Raw genomic sequence first — 25710 nt, 5'->3', positions numbered from 1 at the left:
ATAGCAATCTATTAGGATGGACCATATGAAATCTCTGTTGTTTCAGGTACAAATTGGTACGAAGTTGGCGAACTCATAGGGTACAAGGTCTTCCCAATGTTTTGTTGTGCTCACAGAGCATTCAACTACCCAGGCAGCTGGAGCTGCGTTTCCCATCATTCTGACCAGCATTCAATCTTTGGTGACAATAACTAGATGCTGGAGGAACACCAATGGCTATACCACTTAGATCACACAAAGGAAACAGCATCCAAAATGACAATCCGGTCACAAATGGTCTATAATGGTGGGATAGTTTGGTGATCACCTGAAATGTCTTCCCTCAGACCATGCCCAAACCTTTACTAGTTAATGTGGACTCCACCATCAACCAGGTCATGAATCTGAGAGAGGAGAGGCCATGGGACCATTTCCTCATCTTCCTCCAACTCCAAACCTCTCCACTCCTGACCTGCCATGCCTCTAGCATGCCCAGCATGAAGTAAGCACCCTCACAGACAATTACTCTAGGCACCGTACCTGGAGAGGCAAAGGGTAGGAGGACGAGTATGTTGCGATGGTTGCTACTGATGGGCAGAAGCTCGGGTAGGTCAGGACTTGCTGGGAGGAATTGTAGAGGATCCGCGAAGGAGAGGAGGAGCCATAGGCCAGGGAGGACAGAGGGACCTGCCACAGAAGAAGGGATGTGTCAGTCAGCACCCAACAGCCGAGGAAGCTTTCAGCTTGCTTTTCTTGTCAAAGCCACAGCACAGCCTCATGCCCCATCCCCCTGCCTTTGAAAAATCACAACTTCAAGTCACTCAAGAAAAGTGGTTTCCAACTCACATTATGCGAACCACCATCCTATGAGAAAGCTGCATGGGGGAGATCACCAGCTGGTACAAATGAGTGTGCTCAGCTGCTAACGGAAAGGTTCGAGGTTTGAGTTCACCTAGAGACACCGTGGAAGGGCCCAGCGTCCATTTCAGAGAACAACCAGCCATTGGAAACCCTGTGAGCACAGTTCTGCTCAGACACACACGGACTCGCCATGAGTCTAAGGGACTTGATGGCAACTCACTAGACACCATTTAACAACATTTCCCCAAACCAGATTCAATGACACTTAACAACAGTAATATCCATGAGCTTCTATTTCCTGACTTGGAAAATGAGGGTGATTAGACAGGTCCTGCCAAACTCACAGAGAAAATGCACCTCAAAGTCCCTGTAGTAGAAAGAACAGTGTTATCACTTAAGACCGAGATGAGCAGGAACCTTCCAACTCACCATGTCCTTGAAGGCCCCCAGGACCGCTGCAGTGATGATGCCTAGGAACAAGGCAATGATGTTGAGCACCGTCGATGTCCACAGGAGCCGGTAAAGGTGGATCACATCCTGACAGGTGCTGACTCCCACGAACTCGTAGTAGCTTGGAGAGTGTTCTGGGCTGCACACGGTGAAAGAAAACAACACCTTGACCATCACTGCTATGGTCTGAATTATGTCCCCCAACCCTACAAAAGAAATGCTGATGTCTTGATTCCTAAACCTGCAAAACAGGATTTTAAAAAATCCTATTTTCTGAGCCTAAATACTTTCTGAGTCTGCTTGTAAATAGGATTTTAAAAAATATCACTGAGGTTATACCAGAGTCAGGTAGGTCCTAACCCTAATCCCTTCTGGGTCTTACAAACGAGCAGAACAGACATGGATACCTACAGATGTAAGAAATGCCCCATCTGCAGACCAAGGGAGGCCCAGACACTAGGGGTTAGAGCTAAAGCCCTAAACTTAGTTTTCTAGCTTCCAAAACTGTAGGACAAACATTTCTGTCCTTGATGGTCCCACTTTATAGCAACATTAAGTCTAACAAGGACGATAGCCCTTCATAGTTGAAAGTTATCATTAGATAACCTTACTGGAGAAGATATTGTATTTGGTAAGGTAGAGGGTTAGGGTTAGGGTAGCATTTCATTCTGTGCTTCAAATCTATCAGTTGCTCTTTGAAAAGCCTACATAGCGTCAGAGCCGACTCGATGACACTTAACAATAACACTGCCAATACAGGGCTGAAGAACTGAGTGTTAGACTCAAATAAAACCCTACTTCAGGGACCAGTTTCTCTGAATCATGAGGACCTGCATGTCAGTGTCCTTGGAGGGGTCCTTTGAGGGGTCTTCTTGGCTGTGGAGAGGCTGAGCATTTGGCAACCTTGGGGACTCTGGCGTGGCTGCAGTTCCTGAGACCACTGGCAGACAAACAAGCCCAGGGTCTCTGAGAAGGAAGGAGTCACTCCTCTCCTGGAAGTCAGGGAGATTGACTCCCATAGAGGCCAGGGCAGATGAAGCAGCGAGGTCCCTGAGATGACATTACCCAGAGGACACTCATGTTGCGGGTGGGAGCTTGGAGCAGACTGGATATAAAAGCTGACTTCTGAAGCTCACTTCAGCCCTGCCACCCTGGAGGAAAACCATGACTGGGTATGACAGCATGAAACAAGAGGGATCCAAGTATGGCCCCCAAGTTCCAGGACAGTTCTCCCTCAAAAGACCATGGTGGTCTGTTCAGAGCCTGGGCTAGGCCTGAAGACTCACATCAAAAGAGCCCTGAGGAACAAAGAAACATCCCAGAAGCCCAACCAGTGACCCACACACATACTCTTCCCCCATTTTGGGGTGGAAATAGGATTGCACTTCATAGGACAGAAATAAGATAGCACCTTATAGGCTAGAAATAGGACAGCACCTTATAGGTGCTGAAATACAGCTGAAACCTCCAGAGTCTCCAGTGATTTAGGAGTGGGAGACCCCATGAAGTCAGTATGAAACTTCTTGCTGGCATTACATGATATAGCATTACTATTCTGTCCAAACTCTTAATACAGTATTTAAAAGACAATTGATAATTCTATCTTGAATTTATAGAAACCAATCATCTTGGTTATATTTGAAACAAAGGTAGCACAACCAATTAACTTATTGTTGGCTAAATATTTTCTAGGAACCTACCCCATGCAGGCATTAAGGAGCTCTGGTAGCATAGTGGTCATGAATCCGGCTGCTAACTTCAAGGTCAGCAGTTCTGAACTACCAGCCATTCCGCAGGAGAAAGATGAGGCTTTCTGCTCCCGTAAAGATGTATAGCCTCGGAAACCCTGTACAGGGTTGCTATGAGTTGGAACCGGCTCCACGGCACATAACCATCAACCATCAACCTCCCCTATGCAGGCATTTGGCTTACAATGATGACGACGAACCTTCCTGAAGCATCAGCTGAATGTAGCAAGACTCAAATTTAAGTGTTAAGTGGTACACGATGTGGCTCAGCTGCCGAGGCAGCCAACAAGCGCTGTGAGGTGTGCTCAACCACCTGAGGAAGCCATTTTCCCTTCGAGTTGCTCTTGCCCCTAAAAGTAACCACCTGCTCTTCTCGTCCACTCACGGTCCTGCATTCATCACACTAAGTGCTAGTAGCTAAGGGCTTAGATTTGACTTCTAGAGTAGCTGCGGGCTAAGGAGGCTCTAAGGAGCGAGGTGACTCAGCTGAGCAGGAAAGAACCCCTTAGGAGAACATGTCCCGGGCTCAGCTAAATCAGCTGCCCTGGGGAATCAAGAAAACGCAGTAATGACACCAGAGCCTGCCGCCTGTGACAAGCTGGGCTGGACAGGAGAGATGTCAGGAGCCCTGAGATGGACACAAGCTGTCCCTGCGATTTACTGAGCATTTTATTCTCAGAGCGTCTCAGGCAGACCACACAGCAGGAAATGTATGAAAGAGCACCATCTTGAACTTCTAAGAGCCGTCCACTCTTGTTAAGTGAGTTCCGACTCACAGCGACTCTGATAGGGTTTCCGAGGAGCAGCTGGCGAGTTTACCCTACGGCGCCACACAGATTTTATAGAGTTCTGTAATTAGTTCAGTTCTGATTCATACTCATGAATCAGTGTGGGCATTCGAAAGAGACCCAATGCTTTCATTCTTCCTGTAATGTGAATTTTCTAGGGTTTTCTGGAGACAGTTCCCTAAACAAATCTTCCCCAAGGAATATAACATAGTCTTGAGACTAGCTGTTAATTAAAGAAAAAAATTAAAGTTAAAAAAAGTTGGGAGAAACCTGGAATTCGAGGGTCTCTCTCTTGCTGGGCTCCTCCGACTTTTAACGTGCTTTTGTGTCTTGGGGATCCCCAAGAGGAGAATATAGTAAGTAGCATTTCTCAGGAGTGGTCAGACAATACAATATGGGGCCATTGTGTTACGGAAACCTAGTAACATTCAAAATCATCACTTCTCATGGTGTGGTATTGTAGGGTTAGCACTGGACTGCTAGCCAAAAGGTCAGGGGTTCAAACCCATCAGTGCTCCTCGAATACCCTAGACAGGGCCACTATGAGTTGGAACCGACTTGACAGCACTTAATGACAACAACAACGTTCTTGAAGCCATAGGGAGGGAGGACTCTGGGCTCCTCCACCCAGAAGCCCACACGCTGCCCCTCCTGCTCAATGAAGTTTTCATTTTACCTGAAGTTGCAAATAACTCTTGGCAAGATCCACAGCAACTTCCAATTAAAATCCTTTACAACTCAAAGGGAATGAGTTGGTAAGGCAGCCTTTTGAAACATTCATTTATCTTTCTAAGACAGTGGGAAAAGGCTGTTGTACTAATCCCCTAGAATGGATTGGTTGAATTGTTTCCCCTCAAAATATGTGTTGTAAATCCTAACCCCTTTACCTGTGCTATAATCCTGGTGTGGTGCTGTAGGATAAGCACTGGACTACTAACTTTCAAGATCAGCAGTTCAAACCCACCAGTTGCTCCTCAGAAACCTTATAGAGGGTCACTGAATCAGAAGCAACTCAATGTCATTAACAATAACATTCCACCCAGCGGAGGAGACATTTCCCCAAACTATTTGGGGTTCCCTCCACCTGGACCACAAGGTCAGTATGAACAGCAAGATCAATGGTTCAAGTTTATCAGCCTGGAAACCCTATACACAGTGGTTGTTGTAGCTGTTAAGTACTATCGAGTCGGTTCTGAATCGTATCGACCCTGTATAGGGTTTCCCAGGAGCAGCTGATGAGCTTGAACCACAGACCTTGCAGTCCAGTGCATTAACCCACAGCACCACACCAGGTAGCTAGCTATAAGTTAGAACTGACTACGGCAGTTCACAACAGCAACCGTCCCCTTTCGGGGGGACTAAATCTAAGTTTGAAAGGGTTGGCTAGAATTAGAGTTTCCCAAGTGGTATACCCAGGTACACAGGTGAACCAAGAACAAGTAACAGGTGTGCCAATATAGGTGTGTCCCCGCCCCCACCCCACCCTGGCCCTCCTGGCCAAGCAGGATCCACATTGGCCAGTACCTTGAGACAAATAGCTTCTATATTCTCACCAGTGAGCTCAACAGTGTACACAATTGTTTTCTGTGCTGTCGCAACAAGGAAAACATCATGAACCATGAGTTTAGAGACTGTAGCATCCCTGTCTGAGAGGGGACAGTTTACTGCAGGGCAGGAGGGTCTACACAGTCTGGGTGGGAACAGGGGGCCACATGTCCATGAGGTAACCTGAACATGCAGTAAGCATGGTGGCCTCTCCCCTTTGGACATTCTGCCAGGCAGTGTGATGGGGCCACAAAGAGGTTGGGAGTCCCCAGGGTTAGCTCCCCTCCCCAACATTCACTAATGACACAACTGCTGGGGAGTCAGTTGCCCTGCACACCCCCACCACAGGTAGGTTCGCGTCCTAAACCCCAGTGACCTATGTGGAAATGGGGTCTTTGCAGAAGTAGTTTAACATGCAGTCACATGGGAGCAGAGTGGGCTCTAATCCAATTTGACTGGTTTCCTTACAAAAAAATGTAAAGCAGCAGAGACAGACAGACATACAGGGAAGACGCGTGTCGAGACAGAGGCAGAGACGGGAGTCATGTTGGCACGAGTCACGGAACGCCTGGGGACCAGAAGCTGGCAGACATGAGGGACGGTCTTGCCCTTGCCTTGAGGGAGAGCAGGCCCAGTCAGCACCTGGATTCAGACTTGTAGCCCCCAGGAACAGGAGACACACTGATAGCTTGGATCTAAGTCGCTAGGCTTGTGGTCATTTGCTAGCATAGCCTTAAGGACCGAATAGTCAGCTTGGAGGGATTGCCCAGCTTTACTGAGCTGCAGTTTCCTCATCTATAAAATGGAACCAGTAACTTTTCCTTACCTAAATGTTTGTGGATTAAATCAGGTGATGTGGCTATAACACATCAGGAAAGAAGGGAAAGAGAGAGGAAAAAAAAAAAAAAAAAACCTGCCTGATGCATAAAACGGGGCCCTGTGGTGCTGTAGGATAAGCACTGTTAAACGTAAGGTTGGCGGTTCAAGCCCACCAGCCACTCTGTGGGAGAAAGACAAGGTTTTCTGTTTCTGTAGAGTTATACAGGCTGGGAAAGAAACCCTATTATGGAAGTGTTACATTCCAGGGTCACATTGTCTGGGGGGCTCCCTCACTGTATCCCAGCCTATTCTCCACAAGGCTCTACAGAGAAGTTAATGTGAGGGAGACGACTGCTTCATTTGTTGTTAAGTGTGTGGAGTTGGTTTCGACTCAGCAACCCTGTACAGTGTTTTCAAGGATCAGCTGGTGGGTTTGAACCACTGACCCTGCAGTTAATAATCCACTATTCATCCTAGAGCGCCACCCCAGGACTCCGTGGCTGCTGACCCAGGGCTGTCCAAGTCTTGACAATAATGTGGAACAAGTACTCATTTTCAGGAGAAGCCTGGTGAGACTGCGTCCAGGGCAAATCCTACCCACGGCAGGTCCCTGGGCACTTACCTTCCACAGTGGTAGAGGTCACAGCAGTAGCAGGTGTTGCTCTTCACTTTCAACTGGCATTGGCCATTCAAGGATTGGCAGGTGACCTGTAAGCAGGGAGACCTGTTGTCCACCAAGCGAGCGCCCACCGCTTCAGCCCACGCACCCAAGTATTGGGCAGAGCAGCCTCTGATGCAGCTGAAAGGGATCCCACAGCCCCCTCGGGTCTGGAGAGGGAGCCTTGGCCCAGACACCCCGATTCTCGCTCTGGTTCCTGGGTGGGGCAGGGTCCACCTCTTCCAGGAGGAAGTTATCAGCTCAAACCAGGCCAAGGCTCAGCTAAGCAGAGGGGCGTCCAGGCAGCCAGCAGTTACTTGCTCTGGCCAGGCAAAGAATCACCCAGACATGAGACAGCTCCAGGGAGCCTCCGAGTTGACCAAGCAGACACGGTCTTGTTTTAACACGGTTTCTCTCCGGTGCCAGCTGTGCTCATATTGGAACTGAACATGTTTAGAGAAATTTTCCAATGGTAAAGGAATAAAAATGGGAAACACACACCCAACCTACCTCACTTGCTCAGAGTTATTTGATGTGAGGGAGATGTATGGTAAAGTTGACAGTGTGACCCTCCCCCCTACATCTGTGAAATAGGAAGGCCAGGCTTCATCACCCCCAGTTTAGAAATAAGGACATTAAGATTTAGAGAGGGTAAGAAGCTTCTCACGGCTTCGTGGGCACTGAATCAAGAGCTGGGCTGCTAACCCACATCTTCCAATTCTCAGTTCAGAGCTTCCCTCAGCATGGCCCTCAGTTACCAGCTGGAAAAGCAGGTCTGCTCAGAACTCTGGAAGGTCCAGAGGAGGCCCCCTTGAGGGTGTGGAGGGTCTCTGGGTGGACATCTGGTCCTACTTTAGTCACTCTTGACCTAAAACAACTTTACTTTTGTCTGCTTCACACATGGCCTTTCGCTCAAGGGTTCTGTGGCTAACATTTGAAAATCACCACCCTTGGCAATGGGGAGCCATTGCATTATGGGAATGAGGGTGGGGCCTGATGAAACTGTAGTAGAAAGATAAACCCAGTGAGGTTAGCACACACAATGGTCTAGAAGGAGAGGAGGCCAGAGACAGGACCAAGTATGAAATCTGATCTGATGAGGAAGAAACACAGGAGGGGAGTTACAGATAACCAACTGAAGGAACATCATCAGCAGATACAAAGGCAAGAGCGATGGCAAGAATAAAAGCAACATCATGGTTCTGACCCCAGAAATCAAGAAGTCAGAAGATCGATTGGCTCACAGAATGTTAAAGAGCAAAGACAAGAGGTCAAAACCCTTCATTTTCCCAGGCACGATAACTGAGCCCTAGGAAGACGAGGTGACTTGCTGACAGTCATGCAGAAAGTTGCAGAGCTGGAACATGAACCCAGGTCTTTGGATGATGTTATGGACAGAATAACGATGTACATTAAGTCTTACGTAAATTGAGCTGGTGGTCTGGAGAAATTATCCAAATGAGTATCTAATGGACCATTGGATTATCAAGGCTGGGGCTCAGAGAAAACTGTCATCAGGCACAGAGAGCTTTGGGAGGGGTTGAAAAGAAGCACAGAAAGCAATGACAAGCAGGAAGATGGACACTGTCCAATACCAAAAGGACGTCACTGAATCCGGCTCTCCCACAGGTGCTCGGTACTGAGAATGAGCCATCAAAGGGTTGAGTAAGAAAAGCACTTGTTGTTAAGTACCGTTGAATCCGTTCTGGCTCAGTGGCCTGGTACAGGGTTTCCAGGGAGCAGCTGGTAGGTTTGAACCACTAACTTGGTGATTCACAGTCTAGTGCTGATCTTGCAGCACCAAACCAGGAGTCCCCCCCCAAAAAAGCACTAGAAAGGCAGTTTTAGGATAGAGATGTTGTTGCTATTGTTAAGGGCCATCAAGTCAGTTATGCCTCACAGTGACCCTGTATAGGGCTTCCAAGGAGAAGCTGGTGGGTTTGAACTGCCAACCTTGTGGTTCGCAGTCCAATGCTGATCCTACAGCACCACACCAGGAGTCCGGGATAGTCAATGATATTTGGACTAGAGACAAATCAAGGGGAATCAGAAAATACCACTGAATTTGCAAACAAGAGGTCACTGGTGGCTTTTAAGAAGACATTTCTCTCATGTAGGTGTGGGGACAAGGCAGCCTGAGAGTGGAAAAGGAAAGAAAGAGAGGTGTGGAAAAGAAATAAACATGTTTTGCAAGAACTGAGAGAGAAAACACATCCAGAGAAGTAAGCAAAGCCCAAGCAACTTCTTCAAGACACGTAAAACAGTATGAGGGACAGGAACATGGACAAGGAGGCCTGGGAGGGCGGCAGGGAGGGGACTTGGAAGAAGGAGAGGGTGGGCTTGGCCTCTGGCACCGCAGGAACATTTTGTGCTTTGCAGATGGGTCCACAGACTTAGCTCGGGAGATAAGTGCCAGGTTCCTAATCCTGACCCCAAACAAGGCTCCATGATGCCAAGTTCCTGAGCATGCCCCCACCGCCTTGCTGCAGGCCTGCTAGCCAACGCTTCCCTGTGTCTTCTTCCAACCTGTAGAAACAAATGCTGTCTGCAGCTAGGATTCTCCCGGTCTCACCAGACGTGCTCCACCCTGGGGAACCCAGTGCAGCTCATGTCCTCCTAGCCTGGTGGTTGCTGCAGTTAACCCCTAGAGGTTCTGTACCTAGCCCTGTCAGGGGGCAGGAAGCTGCTTTTCGTGGAAGTCATTCAGCCCCTGGGTGAGAAGCTGGAGCCTGGAACAGTGGTCCTGAGGAGAAGTTTCTAAAGCTAAAATGTTTAAGACATGAGGGGTCTTTGCTGGTGGTGGTCAATAGCCTGTATGTTGTTGTTAAATGGCCTGTTTGTTGTTGTTGTTAAGCGTCTTCAAGTTGGTTCCAACTCATAGTGACCCTGTATAGTGTTTTTGAGGAGCGGCTGGTGGATTTGAACAGCTGACCTTGTGGTTAGCAGTCTCCTGCTATTCCAACAGCACCACACCAGGACAGGAAGCATCAAAAGCTACAGCAGACGACAGCAGTTTCAGTGAGGGTTTGTCAGACAGTAGCCACAAGCCACAGTCAGCCTGCTGCCTGTTTTTGTAAGCAAAGGCTTACTGGAACTCAGCCACACTCATTTGTTTACACACTCTCTGTGGCTGCTTTGCACTGAAAGCTACAAGTGAAGTGGTGTCTTACAGAAGCTGTAAGACGCACAAAGTACAAACTCTCTGGCCCTTTATAGAAAAAGCTTGCCAAGGTCTGTTTTACAGCAAGGGCCTTCAACCAGGGCCATGCAACCGCAGACTCACCTAGACCCACCTGGACAGTGAAAATCCCAATGAAATCAGAAAATCTGGGGGTGGGTCCAGGCCCTCATGTTCCTGTGAGACTGAGAACTCCCAGATGAGGGGCAGCCTGATTCTGTCTTGGAGCTTCATACGGTTTAGGCGGGAGTCTGTCCATGCCAGGTCTGAGGACAGACATGGAGGAGGTGAAGAACAAGGGCCTTCAAGGACTAGAGAGAAAGACCCCAGTCTCAGACTGGGGCTGAAAAACAAAAAGGAGCTGGCACACACACAGAAGGTGGCAGAGAAGCCTGGAGACCCTGCGGGGGTGAGAAGGGTGTGATTCACAGGAAGGACCTGCAGAGTCTGGCCCAGGTGGGTGGGCACATTTTACCTCTAACCATCTCTGAACTTGATGTGTCCTTCTGGCCAATCTGGCTGGAGGTCAAGGCAGGGACAGGGGGAAAACCTTGAGTCTCAAAGACTAGTTGCAAAAGAAATCTACCATCTTCCATGGAGTGGGGCAGACGAGTCTCCCAGACCTGCAGCAAAGGCTCTGGTCACAAAGTCTTCAGCATGGGGCCACCCTGGACACTCATGACCCCCACTCTACAATGTACAGATGATCTCTGCTTTGAAATGTGCCAGAGTGTGGAACCCTTCCAGAAGCTCTTGAGATATCTGAGAACTGACTGATGGGGGACTTCAGGCATCCCATTAACCGAGTGGGTTTGTTTATCAGTTTTCTTGACATGACTTTTTTTCTTCCATCTGTCCTTGGTATGAGAGGCCTGTGTTTATTTAAACTGATAAGTCTTCACAGAAGTAGAATTGTGGCCTCCGAATGAGTCAAAGAGAGTTGTGCGCCCTTGGGGATGGTCTAGAAGCTGTTGGTACATCAGTGCGTACTTTAGTAGCCCTGGCATTTTGATGCAGCTAGAAATAGAAATACAATCACAATTCAGATGTCCTTGGCCTATGGAAAGTGAAATTTCTTGGCCAACGTAAATGTATTATCCTAACTTTTTATTCTAATAATTAAGTCAGTAAATAATGCTAAGAGAAAAAGCCACACTGAACTGAACTAAATGGAGTCCAGGAAACTGTTTGTTATGTATCAAAGAAGGCATCTGAGCAACTGTACTTCAAAATAAATACAATATATTAAGATGTCAACACTAGCACAAAAATAAAGTCTGACCTGTATGTTTCTCACCGTGGCAAGGAGAGAAGAGATGACAGGAACAAGTATTAGAATAAAAACACTCAGATTTTGACTCAGGACACAGAAAAAAATGGTCAGATCCATAAAGTAAAAATCAAATAAACAGGTGTTTTACCTCTGTCTGGTAGACGTCATATAGGTATCCTACCCCACTTGAGTAGAATTGGCATCTTCCAGTGGTGAGTGGCCCCAGTTCCTAGAGGCAAATAAACAGACACACATGTAATTAAATAGTTCTATCTTCACACCAATAAACAACATTCTTATCAATGAAGAAAGATTGAAGTTGTCAAGGACTTCATTCTTCTGTGATCAACTATCAACACTCACGGAAGCAACGTATTGCTTTGGGCAAATCTGCTGCACAGGAACTTTTTAAAGTACTGAAGAGCAGAGATGTCAGCTTGAGGACTAAGGTGCACCTGACCCAATCCATGGTATTTTCAATAACCTCATATGGATGAGAAAGCTGGACGGTAAATAAGGAAGACCGTAGAAGAATTGATGCCTTTGAGTTGTGGTATTGGAGGAGAATACTAAAAGTGCCATGGACTGCCAAAAGAACCAATAGATCTAATTGGAAGAAGTGCAGCCAGAGTGCTCCTTGGAGGCCAGGATGACTAAGCTTCGTCTCTCATACTTTGGACATATTGTTGGAGAGAACAGTTGCTGGAGAAGGATGTCATGCTGGGTAAGATGGAGGGTCAGAAAAAAAGAGGAAGACCCCCAATGAGATGGATTGGCCAGTTGGCATCATTGATGGTGTTAAGTGTGGCAACAGTAGTGAGGTTGGCTCAGGATCGGACATTGTTTCGTTCTGCTGTGCATGGGGTCTCTATGAGTCGGTTCCGACTCAATGGCACCTGACAACAACAACAACATCTTCACATCAAGAGAGGCCAGAGGCAATTTTAGGACTTGTCCGCCACAGACTCTCAGCCTAACGGAATGGCGTCAACTTAGACCAGAGTATGCCAAACCAAGAATGCAAAGCAGGAAATACTATGGCTCATGACAAAGCAGCTGACCTCGTGTCATCTAGAAAACAGGTCAGCAGAACCCGCTGGGGGTACAATTATTCTGTCCTCACAGGTAGGGCTGACACATCTCATTCTACCTTCAGCCAACCTGCAGGAACTGAATGGAGATGCTGTATGGCTTTCCAGGTGCGCTCCTTTAATATCACTCTAAAGATGTCTCACCACTGGCCACTTCCTTGAAAGGTAGCAAGAAAAGGATTTCCGACTAACTAATTCACCCACCCAACTATCCAATCATCCATTCATCTACCTGTCCATCCATCTATGTATCCACCTGTGCATCCAAATCTTCATGCAACTATTCATCCATCCATCCATCCATCCATCCATCCATCCATCCATCCATCCATCCATCCATCCAACCATCCCAACATTTATGGAGTAAGCAAAATGTCAACTTATAATGATACCAAGGCAAGACATAGTTCCTGCCCTTGGGGAGTCTATAGGACAGTGAAGTAGACAGATCAATAAGCTGATAGTTGCAAAGTGCTCATAATTGTTAAAATAGAGGACAAGGATTACACAGAGATTTTAAGATGCCATAAAGCTGTATAATCTGTAAACTGTAATGATTTATTACCTCAATGACTTTTCCTTTTATTACTGTGTTAGCATTATTTCTAAACGTATTGCTATTTCTCCTGATCTAAGAAGACAGGGTAAATTTGAATAATAGTGGTATTCACTGATCTTCCTTGTAAGTGGACGGGTATTATCCTATCACAGACAGCACTGTGCTTTCAGACAGATCTTGACATGTTCCTTTTGATAATGAATGTTATACTATTCCTCTTGAATTTGTCATTTCCAGCATAATAAATCATATGATTGTCAGATTCAAAATGGTCAATACCAGTCCACTGAAGCTTACTAAAGCCTAGGATATCAATCTTTATGCGTTCCGTTTCATTTTGGACAACTCCCAATTTTCCTAGATTCATACTTCAAACAATTTTACTTTCTGATTATTAATGAATGTTTACAACTGTTTCTCCTCATTTTAAGGTGTGCCCCATCAGCAAATGAAGGTCCTGAAAGTGGTACAAGACTTTTTAAAAGTGTTTAACAGCAAAGACATGTTTCAGGACTAAAGTACACTTGATCCAAGTCATGGTGTTTTCCATTGCTTCATATGCACATGGATGTTGACAATGAATAAGGAAGATCATAGAAAAATTGATGCATTTGCGTTATGGTTTTGGAAGACAATATTCAAAGTACCATGGACTGCCAGAAGAACAAACAAATCTGTGTTGGGAGAGGTACAGCCAGAATGCTCCTGAGAAGCCAGGATGACTAGATTTCATCGCTCATAATTTCAGACATATTATCAGAAGGAACCAATTCCCGGAGAAAGACATTATGGTTGGCAAAGTGGAGGGTCAGTGAAAAAGAGGAAGTCCCCCAACGGAGATGGATTGACACCATGGCAGCAGTAATGGGTTCAACAGTGTCAACAGCTGTGAGGTTGGCCCAGGACCAGGCAGTGTTTTGTTCTGTTGGGCATGGGGTCATTATAAGTTGGAATCAACTCAGTGGCACCTAACAACAACAAGAGAAGGCATTAAACACCACCAACAAGAGAAGGCAATGGATGAGGAGGACCATTGGCCATTGGTGTAATCATGACTGTGTCTACTCTGTGCCAAGCCAAATTACAGGCAGATATGGCATGGGGTGGGAGCTGGGATGGCAGGGGGTGGGAGCAGACACTAGGATATGAGTAATCAACGTATAGCCTGACACATGGACTAAGAACTAGGTTGTTGTTAGATGCTGTCAAGTCAGTTCCAACTCATAGAGATCCTGCGCACAACAGTACCAAACAGGGCCCGGTTCTGTGCCGTCCTCCAATTGTTACACTTGAATCCATCATGGCTGCTACTGTGCCAATCCTTCTCATTGACAGTCTCCCTCTTTTGTGCTGACCATCCACTTCACCAACCATGCTGTCTTTCTCCAGAGACTGGTCCCTCCTGATGACATGTACGAAGGATGAAGGATGAAGAAGGAGCATGAGAACACTGTGGTGGAGCAGAGCAACATGGGAATTTTTCATTTTTAGAACTCTTTCAGGACACTGTAGGGTTCTGCAATACTAGGTCACAGCACTTCAATCAGCAGCAGGGGGAACCAATTCAATACCCAACGGATTTCTCAATAAAAAAGTTATGGTGGTTTTTGTGTTGACTCCAACACAAATAATTAGACTAAATTATTCATGCTAAGTCTACCACTCCCACTCTTGCCAGTGACTAGTTTAGGAAGGGACATGCTAGTTGAGGTGATTTTCAGGAAAACATATCATGGGTCTTCTGGAAAAGTTTTCTCTGCTGTTAAACATGAGACACAGCCCCTCAATTGTACTCCTGGCCTTGTCATATCTAGGTGTGGTCACATTGTCGTATCACCAATATGAGGATGAAATCAATAATGAAGGTGGGAGAACGGAGAGATGGAAAGAACATCGCTGAACACCTGTAGCAACCAGCCGTGGAGCCCGCATCCCTCTGGACTTCCTGTTACGTGAGTTTAGACATTTCTTTATGATTAGGGTCAAGTTGATTTGACTGTTGGATGTGTCAAAGTGATGGAGCAGACCTGCCAAAAACTCCTCTCCAGGGGGGATTGAGGGGCTGCCAGACAGGAACTGACTCAGGGGATGAAGCTCTGATAGTGTAGTGGTTACGAATCGGGCTGTGAACCGCAAGGTCAGCAGTTCAAAACTACCAGCAGTTCTGTGGGAGAAAGATGAGGCGTTCTGCTCCCGCAAAGATTTACAGCCTCAGAAACCCTGTGCAGGGTCGCTATGAGTCGGAACCGACTCCACGGCACTTACCAACAACAAGTATTCAAGTCCTGGTGTGGCGCTGTGGGTTAATGCACCAGACTGCAAAGCCATTTGAACTGCAAAATCAGTGCTTCAAGCTCAATAGCTGCTCCTTGGAAACTATACAGGATCGCTATGAGTCGCAACTGACTTGACAGCATTTAACAACAACAGTATTCAAGACAGTCTTTAAAAACACACATGAGGCGGAGCTGATGCAATGAAATACAGACGGGTCTCTTGTGATACAATAGTGAAAAATTGTTAATAGGACTGTTTGTGAGGGTTGGAAATGTATAGGTAAATGTTTTATAGCAAAGAGGGGAGTGATTAACTTTTCAGTCTAGGAGCGGAGGTCCCTAGGACCATCAAGGGAGAAGAGCAGAGAGCGGGACCCTACCCAGAGAAGCAATGATGCCTGAAATGGAGCCAGAGATGATGACGTGGAGCGATGGAGCAGCTGGAGACTTTAGAGCCAGAGAGGGAGAGCGACTGTGTGCTTGCTGAAGACCTGGGGGTGGGGGGTGGGTACAGGGGAAGGATTGCATGGAGGGGATTGTAACCATGGCAATGAAAGGATATACGATAGAATGAAAAACTAATGTTCTCCCATGTAAACTATCACATAATTCACAATAAAACATTAAAAAAAAAAAAAAACCACACACATGACTATTATTAATTCTGATCAATTATTAATCTATTATATATTATATTAATCTATTATATTAAATTATTAATTAGATCAAATACAAAAAGCTGCCAACAATGAGGAGCAGCTATATTTGGATATTCCAGAGAACACCCTATTGGTCCATTCTATAGATGGTATTATCCTGGTTAGACAGGGCTAGCAAGATACAGTCTAGAAGGTGGGAGATAAACCTTAAGAAGGTTTAGAAACCTGATACTTAGTAAACATTATAGGGACCCAGTGGACATCCCAGAACATCCCTTCACAAGACAAATTGCTGCATCTCACACTGCCTGCTAAAAAAGAAAGAAACAGAGTGATTAGGAGGCCTCTTTGGGTTCTGAAGCATCATCTTCCACATTTAGAATACTGCGTCAGTGATACAGAAAGTCATAAGCTATGAGTCGGTCCTGAACCAGGAAAGGGCTCTGGAGCGAAGTGTGGTAAAGGCAAACTTCTCACATTAGGACCCTGCAGATCCCGGGCTGTTGGAGGTGTCACTAGTAGAAAAAGATGTGGGCTAGAGTTTATGGAAAGCTCCAATGTGAAAATCACAGGTGGGGCCCCTGGAGTTTTGGAGCAAACTGCTGCCTTCTGTAGTGGAGAATGATGTGCCTTGTGAGAAAGAGCTTCTGACCTGTCACCGGAGCTTTGCAGATAAGTCATGGGCTACCCAATGAGCACTGCCCAGAACTGCCTTCCCTGAACCGAGCACCGTTAGATCTAACACGTCATAAAATGGATGGGTTCACTAACAAGCCATCAGAAAACTGGAGTGGTACATCTAGGACCAAGCTGGACTAGAAGGCACAAGAAAGCTCAGTGAGCATTTAACCCATATTTCCACCCTACCCACCACATTTCAGCAGCACCCACCTTCAGCTCACATGCAGGCAGGGTCACGTGGTAGAGTTCCACATGACCCAACCAGCTCAAGGAGAAAGGAAAGCCTGAGCTTGATTGGTGCAAAGCCAGACATGGGCAGTGACTACATTACAACCTCTCCAAGGGTTTCCTTGGAAAACACCAATAAAGGGAAACTGCCCACTGGGCAGAGCTCTAAAACATCATCCACTTTGTATAGAAGGAGAAATGACCCAAGACTCATACGTCACCTTGCAGGCAATCAAGAGCAGTTTGACAGGCTGATCCAGGAATTAGAAGCTTAGAGATGTGGAGGTTGGGGTCGGAAGTATGTGGAAGGGCATATGGGAGGGGGCACAATGTGAACAAATCTTCATATCACAGTCTCCAGAACACATCCACCACAGAAGAGAATCTCACTATCCAAGGAGACAAAAGGGCTCAGTCAACAGTGTTATCCTAGTACTACCACTATGGGTGGTGGCCAAATTGGAAGAGGTGGACATCATGTCTGCAGCCAACGTGAACTCCCAGTTACCTCCTACAAGTTACAGCTGCTCCCTGGGCCCTTCGAGAGCCTGTGGTATTTAGATAGCAGCAGTGAAAAGTTGGAGTCATCTTGATAGCAGTAACTTCTGTTCCACAAGAAGAGATGGAGCTGTGACTATCCCTCTATCGTAGGGAGGAACACTTGGAGTCCTCTCATACTCCTTTGCCCGACTGTGGTAGGGAACAGGAAGGGTGGGTACTCTGGCCTGAGAAGGGTACGATTACTAAAGATGCAGACACTTCCGGAATACAGATTTGGTAAGCCACCAAGGCCTGCCAAGGTGAGAGCCAAGAATGAGGAGAATTCTGAATGCATGGTGGAGACGGAAGATGAAGGAGTACCAGTTGTGGTCTCTAGACCAATTCTAGAGAACTCAGTTAAACACTTGAGTTCATTCTCAACACCCACTCCTAATCCCTGGATGAACTGAACTCCAATCATATACAGAGAAGTGGGTCTGCGTGGCACAAGAGTCAGACTTTGACAAACACAGATGTCTGCTGCTCAGATCTCTTTCACGACCAGACTTCCTGCTGCCTTGAAAGGACTGTACTTAGCTAGACTCCAGTTGTAGTCCCTTTGGGGTCTGCCTTGGCTTTAAGTTGTGGTCACGCTCTTCTCAGAGCAGTTCCTAGCTGATGACTGAGCAAAACAGTGGGAGCCTTCTCCCTCAGGCACCCCGAGCCATGACTATGGCAAGGCTATCATCAGGGAAGGGTCTAGTCATTCCTGCCCAAGACAGTCTCCTCAGATGGACAGTTTTTGCTCTGAGCTGGTAGAGATTATGCTCTGGTTGCTACCCCCAACCCAATCCTGCATCCTCTTTTTCTTTCAGAGTTATTATCCCCAGCCATTGGTATTGGTATTTCCAATAGCCTCATATGCATGTGAAAGTTGAACAGTGAATAAGGAAGGCCACAGTAGAATTGATGTAGTTGAGTTATGGTGCTGGAGGAGGATATTAAATGGACTACCAAAAGAATGAACCAATCTATGTTGGAAGTACAGCCAGAGTGCTCCTTGGAAACCAGGATGATTAGACTTGATCTCTCATACTTCGGACACAGTATGAGGAGGGATCAGTCCTTGGAGAAGAACATCATGATTGGTAAAGTGGAAGGTTGGAGAAAAAGAGGAAGACCCCAACGAGATGGATTGGTGCCGTGGCCGCAGCCGTGAACTCAAGGGTAGCAACCATTGTGAGTCTTCCGCAGGATCGGGCAGTGCTTCGTTCTGTTGTGCATATGAGTCGGGTACTGACTCGATGGTACTTAACAACAACAATCCCCAATACTACCACCTGTCTGTCAGTTTGTCATACTGTAGTGGCTTCTTTGTTGCTATGACACTGAAAACAATGTCCCTAGTATTCCAAATACCAGCAAGCTCCAGTGGCACTTTCAGACTAAGACAGACTAAAAGGAAAAGCCTAGTGGTCTGTTTCTGAAAATCAACCAATGACAACTCTAGGGATCACAAGAGAACATTGTCCAAGATAGCTCTAGAAGGTGAGCCCGAGTTGCAAGACACTGAAAATACATGTCCGCAACAATGGACTCAAGTATACCAAGAGGACAGGTAACATTTCGTTCTGTTGTATATGGGGCACCAGAAGACAGAGACCACTCAATGGCAACTAACAACCACCTCCCCCACCCACGCAATAAAGCTTTTACAGCCCTAACTCTCTGTGCCTCGTGCCTTCTGTTGTGGAGAATTACACAACAGTGACACAGAGCTCCAGGTACGTTACTGGTGCTTTTAAATGGGCCATGGGATCCCCAGTGAGCACCATCTAACCAGAACACAAGCTCAATGACAGTTCAGTCAGTGTAATTAACATGTCTCTGTGCTGATGTGTTGGAGAGAAACTCAAGTTACAACAATTGAAGTTATGATGGCATCTTCCTGGGAATATTTGCTCCTTCTCAATAACCATGCCTTAGGATGGGAAGATGTTCAAAGACTACTGAGATTCTGTTGGCAGAGACTCAGGTGACCCAGCCGCCTGAAAGTCACCCTGTCTGTATCTCTTGGTATCAATTTAAGCCAGCCCAAGTTCTGATGGCCTGATTCTTCTAAGAGCACATTTTACCTCTTACCTCAAGAGCACAATTAACTCTGACTGTGTAGTATCTACTCCTCATTGACTGTCACATTAAGTTAGTGATAAATACTTGATGTCAAACTTGGACTTTTTAAATGAATCCCTTCCCTAACACTGGAGCCTGGTGATTCAGTTTCATTTCTGTCTGTACTATTCAATCAGGATAAAATAATGCTCATTACCCTGGATTCAATAATAATGAAAAAAACTATGCTAACCTATTTTAGTCTTAGCAAATCACATAAACTTAATTTTGTAATTTATGAGTAAACTGGAAATTACATTTCACTGGGGTTAACCCTAATGTGCTCTAAAGTTCGAATAAACCCATAGTCAATGCCATTTAGACTTAGGAAAAGGATTTTCTTTCTTTTTGAAGTGGCCATGAGGGTCTCAGGGGGAACATTCAGCATGGTTTTATTCATTCACATTTCTACATAAAAATTAACAATATGACAATAAACATATTCATCATTAGACTATCAACTCAGTAGTTGTTGTTAAGTGCCCTCGAAGAGGTTCTCACACATAGCAACCCCATGCAGGGTTTTCAAGGAGCAGCTGGTGAGTTTGAACTGCAGGCTTTGTGATTCAAACCAACCTGTCTGCCTACTGCAGGGACTGATAAACTTTGACCTCTATGCCAAATCCAGCTTAATGTCTGGTTTTATAAATAAAGTTTTATTGGAACACAGCCATGTTTATTCTTGTATTATCTATGGCTGCTTTTGTGAGTAGAGACAATAGAGACCATTTGTTCTGTTGTTGTTGTTGTGAAGTGCCATTGAGTCGCTTCCAACCCATAGCGACCCTGTATAGGGTTTCCAAGGAGCAGCTGGTGAGCTTGAACCAGCGAGCTTGCAGTTCAAACAACTTTGCAGTCTGACGCATTAATCCACAGCACCACACCAGAACTCCAGATCTAAAAATATTTACTATCTGTCCCATTACAGGAAAAATGTGCCAGTCCTGAATCTATTGTATCCTCAGTGCCTAAGAAAGACATTGTGAATGAATGTGTCAACCACCGCATGCCAGTGTTGGACAAAAGATCATTGTAGATGCCCTAAAATTAACCATTAAATTAAAAACTCTTCTTGGTGACCACAAAGCTGCCCTCCAGAGAAATCTCCACTCTGAATTAGAACTGATGGCTAGCTGACCACAGCCTCCTGAGTTCATATTTAGCCTGTAATGAACACGCAGTTCAGCAAGGAGATCTGACTGAATGCCCCGCTTGGTGGCTAATTCAGATGATAAATCTCTCTGCCAGCAATGACCTCCAATTGCTTACGAGTTGACATTACAGTTCACAGGGTGTCCGGCCTGTCTGGACAAAGGAAGGCCGGAACTATATGCAATGATATCTATACCCTGCCTGTCGAGCATGAATTACTCAATAAATCTTCTTAGTTGATGAGACAAGATACGGACTGAGAGATAAACACAACTTGCCATTTTTACTCTTGCAGTACTGGATGGGAGTTATTTTTCTACTTGGGCAACATCATTGGTTTTAAAGGTAATTTCTCTCAGGGAGTGAGCTGAGCTAAGTACTGGAAAAAGCTGACTGACTGTACACACCACAGAAAAGAGTGGTTTTCAGGTCTGGGGTGGGGTAGGGGCTTCCACCGAAGGCTGCCATCAATTGCTCAACTCAGAGAAGTGGTTTCTTCTCTTAGAAGCCAGAACCTGTTGCTGATTTCATCTTTGTGTCCTGAGCAGAGATGGGTGGGCGCTAGACACCTATGTGGTAGGATTTCAGGGGTTCTGGGAAAGGCCTCCTTCTCCCTGCCTGCTGTCTGTCTCTCACATACACACACACCTTCCCCTCCCTGGCTTGCCCAAGTCTGAAAGTTCATGATCAGCGCTTTCTTTGTGTGACACTACGTTGAGATGTTTGATGAAACTCTGAAAGAGAACTTATTTTCTTTTTAAGAAATAATGTTTTTTTCCTTTTCTTTCTTCCTTTTTTTTCACCTCCAACTTCTAAAGACAGAGATTTATTGTCTCAGTTCTGGAAACGAGAAGTAGAGATTCAGGGTGTTGGTAGAACTATACTCTCTCCAAGCTCTCTCCAAACGCCCTAGGGGAAGGCAACTTCTGTAGTCACCGGCGTTCCTTGGCTCCTAGAAGTATCTTCAGGTGGCTAGCCGTCCTCTGTGTGTTTCTTAGTGCCTCTCTTTTTTCACAAGCACACCGCTCGGATTAGATTAGGACTCACCCTGATCCAGTTTGATAATTCCATGTTAAAAACAACAGTTTGCCTTGAAGTTACAGCACCCCCATAGACATCCGAGGAGAACTTGTGCCCCACAGGGTTTTCTTTTCTTTTCTAGAAAATGTTGTGTGTTGTCAGAACATATACCATTCAACCATTTCTACAGGTACACCCCCCTCCCACATTAACACAAACTCACGGGCCCCGAGGTTCCTATCTACGCTTTTGAGGTGCTGGTCTTAATGTGATCACATATGTTGTTATTAAGTGCTGTTGAGTCAGTTCTGACTCATGGCGACCCTGTATATGGTTTCTGAAGAGTGGCTGGTGGGTTTGAACCACCAACCTCATGGTTAGCAGTCCAGTGCTTACCTTACAGCGCCACACCAGGACACTACATTCCATTTGTTGTTAAGTTGTGGCTCATAGTGACCCTGTATAGGGTTTCAACTGATGAGTTTGAACCACCAACCTGTAGTTCATACCGACCTACACCACTACACAACCAGAGCTTCTTACTGTTTGAATAAGTATAGTGAAAGAATACAGCCCTGGTGCATACCTTTCCTGATTTTGTGTATCTCTTCTTGGTCTATGAGCACAATCAAGTGTTCTGGAATTCTTCATAATGTTGTCCATAGCTTGTCATGATCCCCACAGTCAAAAGTCTTTGCACAGTCAGTAAAGCACAGGTATACTGTTTTCTGGTATTCTCCGTTTTCAAACAGGACTCTTCTGACATCAGCAATGATATCCTTCATTCCACGTCCTCTTCTGAATTCAGCTTAAATCTCCTGCAGTTCCCTGTAGATGTAGTGTTGCAGCCATTTTTACATGATTTCAACAAAATTTTACTTGCATGTGATATTAATGACATTGTTTGATGATTTCCACATTCCACTGGATCACCTCTCTTTGTAATCAGCACAAATGCGGCTCTCTTCCAATCGGTTGGCCAGGTAGCTGTCTTCCAAATCTCTAGTATCAGTGAATGAGTGTTTCCGGTGCTACTTCAGATTGTTGAAAGATTTCTATTTGTATTTCAACTATTCCCGGAGCCTTGCTTTTTGCCAATGCCTTCAGTGCACCTTGGACTTCTTCCTTCAGTACCATCAGTCCTTGATCATATGCTAGCTCTTAAAATGGTTAAACATCAACCATTTCTTTTTGGTACAGGGACTCTGATACACCTTCCACCTTCTTTTGTTTCTTTCTGCATCATTCAATATTTTTTGCCCATGGTGGTGACAGCGGTTATGTGCTGTGAATCTTTCAATATTACAAGTCAAGGTTTGATTTTTTTTTTTTTAAGTTCCCTCAGCTTCGTAACTGCTTATCATGTTCTTCCCTTTTGGTTTTCTAACTCCAGGTCTCTGCACATTTCTTTATTAATATTTGACTTTGTCTTCTTGAGCTGCCCTTTGAAATTTTCTGCTCAACTATCCTGTGTTCTCATTTCTTCCATTCGTTGTAGCTCCTCTAGTTCAAGAGCAAGTTTCAGAATCTCTGCTGACACCCAAGTCGATTTTCTTTTTCTTTCCTGTCTTTAATTATTTTTTGCTTTTTTCCCGTATGCTAGTGCAGGTACCCCACAACACTCCTGGTCTTCAGTCTTCAAACATGTTCCTGAGATGGTCTCTAAATTCATTTGGGATATATTCAAGGTCATGTTTTGGCTCTCTTGATCTTGTTTTAATTTTCTTCAGCTTCAGCCTGAACTTGCATATGAGCAATTGATGGCTTGTTCCACCATCTGCCTCTGGCCTTGTTTTGGCTGTTTATATTGAGCTTTTCCAAGCTCTCTTCCCACAAATGGAGTCAAGTCGGTTGCTGTGAATTCCATTTGGTGAGGTTCAGATGTTTAAAAATGGTATTTGAAATTAATAAATCATTGTTCTTGCAAAATTCTGTCATGCGATCTCCAGTAACATTTTTATCACCATCACTATGTTTTCCAACTACCGATCTTTTCTCTTTGCTTCCAACCTTTGCATGCCAATTACCAGTAATTATCAATGAATCTTGATCGCATGTTTGATGGATTTCAGACTGAAGAAGTTGGTAGAATCCTTCCATTTTATCAATAGTAGCTTTGGTGGGTTGGTGTGTAACTTTGAATAACAATGGAATTAACTGTAGGCATATAGATATTATCCTTCTTCTTGTTGTTGTTGTTGTTGTTAAGTGCCATCCAGTCGATTCTGACTCATAGTGACCCTGTATAGAGTTTTCAAGGAGCAGCTGGTGGGTTTGAGCTGCTGACCGTGTGGTTCTCAGTCCAGTGCTGATCCACAGCACCACACCAGAAGTCCTCAGGCAAAAGGGTATTATCCTATCACAGACAGCATTGTACTTTAAGATGGATCTTGAAATGTTCGTTTTAATTATGAAATGTAACAACATTCCTGTGGAATTTGCCATTTCTGTCATAGTAAACCAGATAATTGTCTGATTCAAAATACCCAATACCAGTCCATCCATTTCAGTTCATGAATGCCTAGGATGTGAATCTTTATGTGCTATATATTTCATTTTTGACAACTTCCAGTTTTCCTAGATTCATAGTTCATATGTTCAATATTCAAGGAGCTCTGGTAGTGTAGTGGTTACCAATCGGGCTGTAATCCTTAAGGTCGGCAGTTCAAAACTACCAGCCGTTCCGCAGGAGAAAGATGAGGCTTTCTGCTCCTGTAAAGATTTAGTCTCGGAAACCTGGTACGGGGTTGCTATGGGTCAGAACTGACTTGATGGCACTTAACAACAACAACGATGTTCAATATTCTGTATATTAATGGATGTTTGCAGCTGTTCCTCTTCATTTTGAGTTGTGACCCACCAGCAAATGGAGGTAGAGAAATCTTTACTCCATTCACACAGTGTTGTTCTCTTTTGAGTCCAGCCCTTCACCACCAGTCCTTCCTGGAGTGCTCTCCAAGCTGAGGGCTCATCGTCTGCACTGTATCTAACAACACTCTGCTGCTATCATGAGGTCTTCATTTTCCAGCACGATGTCTGACAATGTTCTGTTGCTATTCATAAGATTTTCAGTTGTTAAACATTCGGAAGTAGTCCACCTCTCCTTCATTTTAGTGTGGTGCTCGCTGGAAAGCTGTCCACCATAGGTGACCCTGCTGGGATTCAAAGTGCTAGCGCCATAGGTAGTAGCATCACAGCAACACGCAAGTCCCCACAGTCCAACAAAGCAACAGACGAGTGGTGGAAGGGCATCTTGTTGTTGTTGTTGTTGTTGTTGTTGTGAAGTGCCATCAAGTCAGTTCCGACCCATAGCGATCCTGTGTAGGGTTTCTGAGGAGCAGCTGGTGAGCTTGAACCTCCAACCTTGCAGTTCAAATGGCTCTGCAGTCTGGCGCATTACCCCACAGCGCCACATAGAAGTCGTCAAATTATGAGCAACCAAACAGTCAACGGAATCACTTTTCTTTAGTCTTTGGCAAGAGTGTGTGTGTGTGTGTGTGAGAGAGAGAGAGAGAGAGAGAGACAGAGAGAGAGAGAGAGAGAGAGAGCATTTGCATACAAATAGAGTCTGTTCCAGTTGTTGCTAAGTGCCTCTGAATTTTGGGCTGACACCTAACACCCAGGACATTTTACAGGGAATTGATCACCAAATCTTTTCTCCCAAGGAGCAGCTGGTGGGATCAAAGTGCCTAACTTTCAGCAGGCAGCAGAGCACTGAGCCATTGCACCACCGTGGATATCTGTGGAGTGGGATGTTGGAAATCTGTGGAGTGGCTGCCCAAAGTCATTGTGGATTAAGCAGACTGTGTGCACCCTCTGAGGAAAACACATGCATTCTTAGTCTCAGAAAGGCTCTGAGGAAAAGGAAAAGGAATAAACCCTATATAACATCAGGATGTCTTCAAGATATCTTGAAGACTGAAATCCAATGCATTCTTCATATTCACTTGATTTCGAAGCTAGTTTCTTCAGAAAACAAACCTCCATTTTCCTGCTTATGAATGGCTCAGATACATTCATTGTCGGCACTTATATCTGCTTTCCACAGACCAATTGTTGGAGAGCAAATACAATTTCATAAAAGTGCTTTTCT

At 45.4% G+C, this 25710-nt stretch overlaps 1 protein-coding gene across 1 annotated transcript in view; it reads right to left on the bottom strand.

Moving 5' to 3' along the window:
- Window positions 1-230: 230 nt before the first annotated feature.
- Window positions 231-25710, bottom strand: part of TMEM255B (transmembrane protein 255B) — a 117930-nt gene continuing 92450 nt past the window's right edge. The window contains exons 5-9 of the mRNA XM_006851552.1: window positions 11448-11528; window positions 6813-6898; window positions 1270-1429; window positions 520-666; window positions 231-278 (exon numbers count right to left, since the gene is read on the bottom strand). Coding sequence (XP_006851615.1) covers window positions 231-278; window positions 520-666; window positions 1270-1429; window positions 6813-6898; window positions 11448-11528 — 522 coding nt within the window. The remainder of the gene's footprint in view (window positions 279-519; window positions 667-1269; window positions 1430-6812; window positions 6899-11447; window positions 11529-25710) is intronic.

This window comes from Chrysochloris asiatica, unplaced genomic scaffold (assembly GCF_000296735.1).
Source record: "Chrysochloris asiatica unplaced genomic scaffold, ChrAsi1.0 scaffold00029, whole genome shotgun sequence".
Lineage (NCBI taxonomy): Eukaryota > Metazoa > Chordata > Mammalia > Afrosoricida > Chrysochloridae > Chrysochloris > Chrysochloris asiatica.
The sequence above is the reverse complement of the archived record's forward strand: the minus strand, read 5'-3'. Positions and strand labels throughout refer to the sequence as shown.